This window comes from Solanum dulcamara, chromosome 1, assembly GCF_947179165.1.
Source record: "Solanum dulcamara chromosome 1, daSolDulc1.2, whole genome shotgun sequence".
Taxonomy (NCBI): domain Eukaryota; kingdom Viridiplantae; phylum Streptophyta; class Magnoliopsida; order Solanales; family Solanaceae; genus Solanum; species Solanum dulcamara.
Genome location: NC_077237.1, coordinates 9,438,424 through 9,442,267, shown reverse-complemented (window position 1 = coordinate 9,442,267; position 3,844 = coordinate 9,438,424). Strand labels below are relative to the sequence as shown.

Below are 3,844 nucleotides of genomic sequence, written 5' to 3'. Positions count from 1 at the left end.
GTGTGAAGCCATGAATACCTCCTCCTCTATTTTTTCAACTTGGTGATCTTCCGCAAAATTTACTCGTTGGAAGACTGACCACTTTGATTTTGCTTTTGCCTGCAATACTTCTCAATATGCCCATATTTCTTGCAATATCTTCATTGAATAAGGGACCTCTTGGACTTCTGCCAACAATTCTTTTCCAAGTGGTTTGTCTTCTTACAAATACCACAAGGTGGAAATTTACCTCTCCTCGACGATTCACCTTGGTATCCACCAGATTTCACATCTCCAGAGTGGTCTAAAGAGACTTTTTTTCTTCCTTTTGTTGCCTAAATTTATGCCTTACTTGAAAGGCATCTTCGACTGTCCCTTCGCTTCTCATGGTTACCCGTTGCTCTTGGATTTACAATTTAGAGATCAGCTCAGCTATTGAAAGAGTAGTCAAGTCACAAGACTCTTCAATAGCTGAGATTTTTGATTCAAACTTGTCCGGAAGGCTGACCATGATCTTCTCTACAACTTTCTGGTCTGGAAAGTTTTCACTAAATATCCTTATTTGGTTCACAATATCCATCAGTTTGGAAGAGTACTCTTTCACACTATCCGAATCCTTCATCTTCAAGAGCTCAAACTCCCTCTTCAATGCTAAGACCTTAACAGACTTAACTCTGTTGCTGCCTTCAAATTCCTCCTTTAGCTTATCCCAGGCTTCTTTAGCTGTCTCACAAGCCATAATCCATGTAAACATCACTTTTGTAAGGCTGGAATATATGCAAGTGAGAGCTCTTGCTGATTTAGTCACCAACTCATCATACTTTTTTATATCATTGAGAGTTGGGTTGTCTCTCAATGGCTGGACAACAGTTTCTCCTCTCTCAATGACATCCCACAAGTTGAGAGCCTTCAAATAGGCCTTCATTTTAATGGCCCAAATATGATAATTATCGCCAGAAAAAATCGGAGGACCCATCGTTGGTTGATTTTCTGGTGCCATGTTTTCTACCAAACAGATCCAAGAAAAAAGCTTTAAAAAAGATGAGCCAATCAACAAAAAAACAAATTCAGATCCCGTAAAAAATGGAGAGTGGCTGCCGGTTGAAGTATATCAGGTCAGATAATGGAACTGAATATATTTCACATCAGTTCAGCAAGTATTATAAAGACTTAGGTATTCAACAACAATTCACTGTAAGCTACACTCCAGAACAGAACAGGGTTTCTGAGAGGAAGAACAGAACAGTGATGGAGATGGCAAGATGCATGCTGGCAGAAAAGAAGATGCCTAAATATTTTTGGGCTGAGGCAGTCAATATTGCAGTCTATTTGCTGAACAGGTTACCAACTAGAGCACTCCAAGACATGACACTATTTGAAACATGGAGGGGTATAAAGCCATCTGCTAGACACTTAAAAGTCTTTGGTTCAGTCTGCTATGCACATGTTCCAGATGCTAAAAGAGGAAAATTGGATAACAAGGCAGAACTCTGTATTTTGTTGGGCTATAGCACAGTTGCAAAAGGGTACAAAGTGTATAATGTTCGTACGAAGAAGGTGTTTATCAGTAGAGATCTTGCGGTGGACGAGTCTAGCCACTATGATTGGGATCAAGATATTGTTATGAAAAACCAAGATGGGAGCATCTCAGTTACAGCTCAAAGTCCGCGGACGAGTGATATTTCTTTCAGTCCTATTACTGGAGCAAGACACCTTTCAAATATTGAATTGACAATTGATTCTCCAGTTTTGAAGACCAGGTCACTAGCTGAAGTTTATGAGCAATGCAATTTTGCTCTTATGGAACCATCTTCCTTTGAAGAAGAAGCAAGTCATAAAGCTTGGATTTTCGCAATGGAGGAGGAGCTTGCCATTATTAATAAAAATGATACGTGGGAGCTGGTTGATAGGCCCGAACAAAAGAACATTATTGGTGTTAAATGGGTCTATAGAACGAAGTTCAATCCAGATGGATCCATCTTAAAACATAAATCTAGTCTCATAGTTAAAGGTTATTCCCAGCAGCCTGGAGTGGATTTTGGAGATACGTTTGCACCTATTGCGAGGCATGAGACAGTAAGATTTCTAATTGCTCTTGCAGCACAGTACAAATGGAAAATCTATCATTTAGATGTCAAATCTGCATTTCTAAATGGATTTCTTGAAGAAGATATTTATGTTGAACAACCTGAAGGTTTTATAGTTGTAGGTGAAGAAGACAAGGTGTATAAGCTTAAAAAAGCTCTCTACGGTCTTAAACAAGCTCCGAGAGCTTGGTACAGTAGGCTGGATACTCATTTGTTATCTCAAGGCTTCAATCGAAGCCTAAATGAACCTACTTGCTGATGGAAAGCTAATTGTGATATCTGTTTATGTTGATGATTTAATGATCACAGGTGAAGATTCTCTTACGGTTCAAGAAGTTAAAAATGCGATGCTAAAAGTTTTTGAAATATCTAATCTTGGGGAGATGAAGTTCTTCCTGGGAATAGAAATTTCTCAATCTTCTGAACGAATTTTCTTGTTCCAAAAGAGGTATGCCCTGAATCTCTTAAAAAGGTTCAAGCTTGATAAGTGCAAACTTGTTGCAACTCCACTTGTTGTGAATGAAAAGTTAATGAAGGATGATGGAGAGGACGGGCAGATTCAAAACTTTATAGGAGCCTTATTGGAACCATGTTATATCTGATTCTACCAGGCCAGATGTGATGTTTGCAGCTAGTCTACTGTACCGATATATGCAATGTCCCAGCACCAAACATCTTGGAGCTGCTAAAAGGGTGTTGAGGTATATTAGAGGGACAACTGATTATGGCATTTGGTATAAAAGTGTGGAGAATGGATCTCTTATTGGCTATTCAGATAGCGATTGGGGTGGATGTGTGGATGATTACAAAAGCATATCTGGTTACTCCTTTTCATTTGGTTTAGGCATTTTTTCTTGGAGCACAAAGAAGCAAGATATCATAGCTCAATCTTCAGCAGAAGCCAAGTATATGGCAGCTGCATCTGCTATAAATCAAGGAATATGGTTGAGAAAAATCTTGTTTAAATTAGATCTTTTGCCAAAAGAACCAACAGTGATCTATGTAGACAATAAATCAGCCATTGCTATGGCTAAAAATCCAGTGCAACATGGAAGGACGTAGCATATCAATATCAGATTCCATGCTTTGCGAGATGCCGAGAAGAATGGGGAAGTTAAGATGGTGCATTGTAGAAGTGAAGAACAACAAGCCGATATTCTAACCAAGGCTCTTCCCACTAATAAGTTTGAGTTTCAAAGGTCGTTGCGGGGAGTTTCAACGAAAAATCTTAAGGAGGAGTGTTAGGAAATTAAGATTTATCTAAGAAACTCCTACTTTATAGATATTTTTATGTAGTAACCAAGTCTTTTATTTAAAACTTAGTGGTGGTTAGTTGGCCACAATAAGTGGTGGTTAGTTGGCCACATATGTATTGTGTGAATTTTTTTTCTGCTTGTTTTGTGGTTTGTAGTCCTCATACACACACTATATATATGTGTGTGTAGCCTATGCAATTATCAATCTAAGAACTAAGAAGAACACTTAAAATATTTCAGCTTTCTCTTTTTCTTCCCTGCAGTTTTGTAATAATTTACAACTACATTTTAATTGCTTCAACTTTCTGTTTTCTAATCATTTTTCCCCTTCTTGTAACATTGAATTCTTTGAAAATAGAGAACACCTGAACTTTGCTACTTAGAAAAAAGACCCATGTCATTCGAGTAAGGTCATCTATAAAGAGAATAAAATATTTATTCCTACTCAAAGAAGACGTCCTGATTGGTCCACATATATCTGTATGAACCAACTCTAGCTTTTTCTTCGCCCTCCAAAGACTT

General features: G+C 38.1%; 1 protein-coding gene across 1 annotated transcript; it reads right to left on the bottom strand.

The window, feature by feature from the left end:
* Positions 1-388: 388 nt before the first annotated feature.
* Positions 389-979, bottom strand: LOC129891331 (uncharacterized). Its single transcript, XM_055966653.1, has one exon. It carries the CDS (start codon positions 977-979, stop codon positions 389-391), a length of 591 nt encoding a protein of 196 aa, XP_055822628.1.
* Positions 980-3,844: the final 2,865 nt, after the last annotated feature.

Bases quoted from the DNA above. Each gene is read 5' to 3' on its own strand.
- LOC129891331 (XM_055966653.1), bottom strand. From the start codon at position 979: ATGGCACCAGAAAATCAACCAACGATGGGTCCTCCGATTTTTTCTGGC.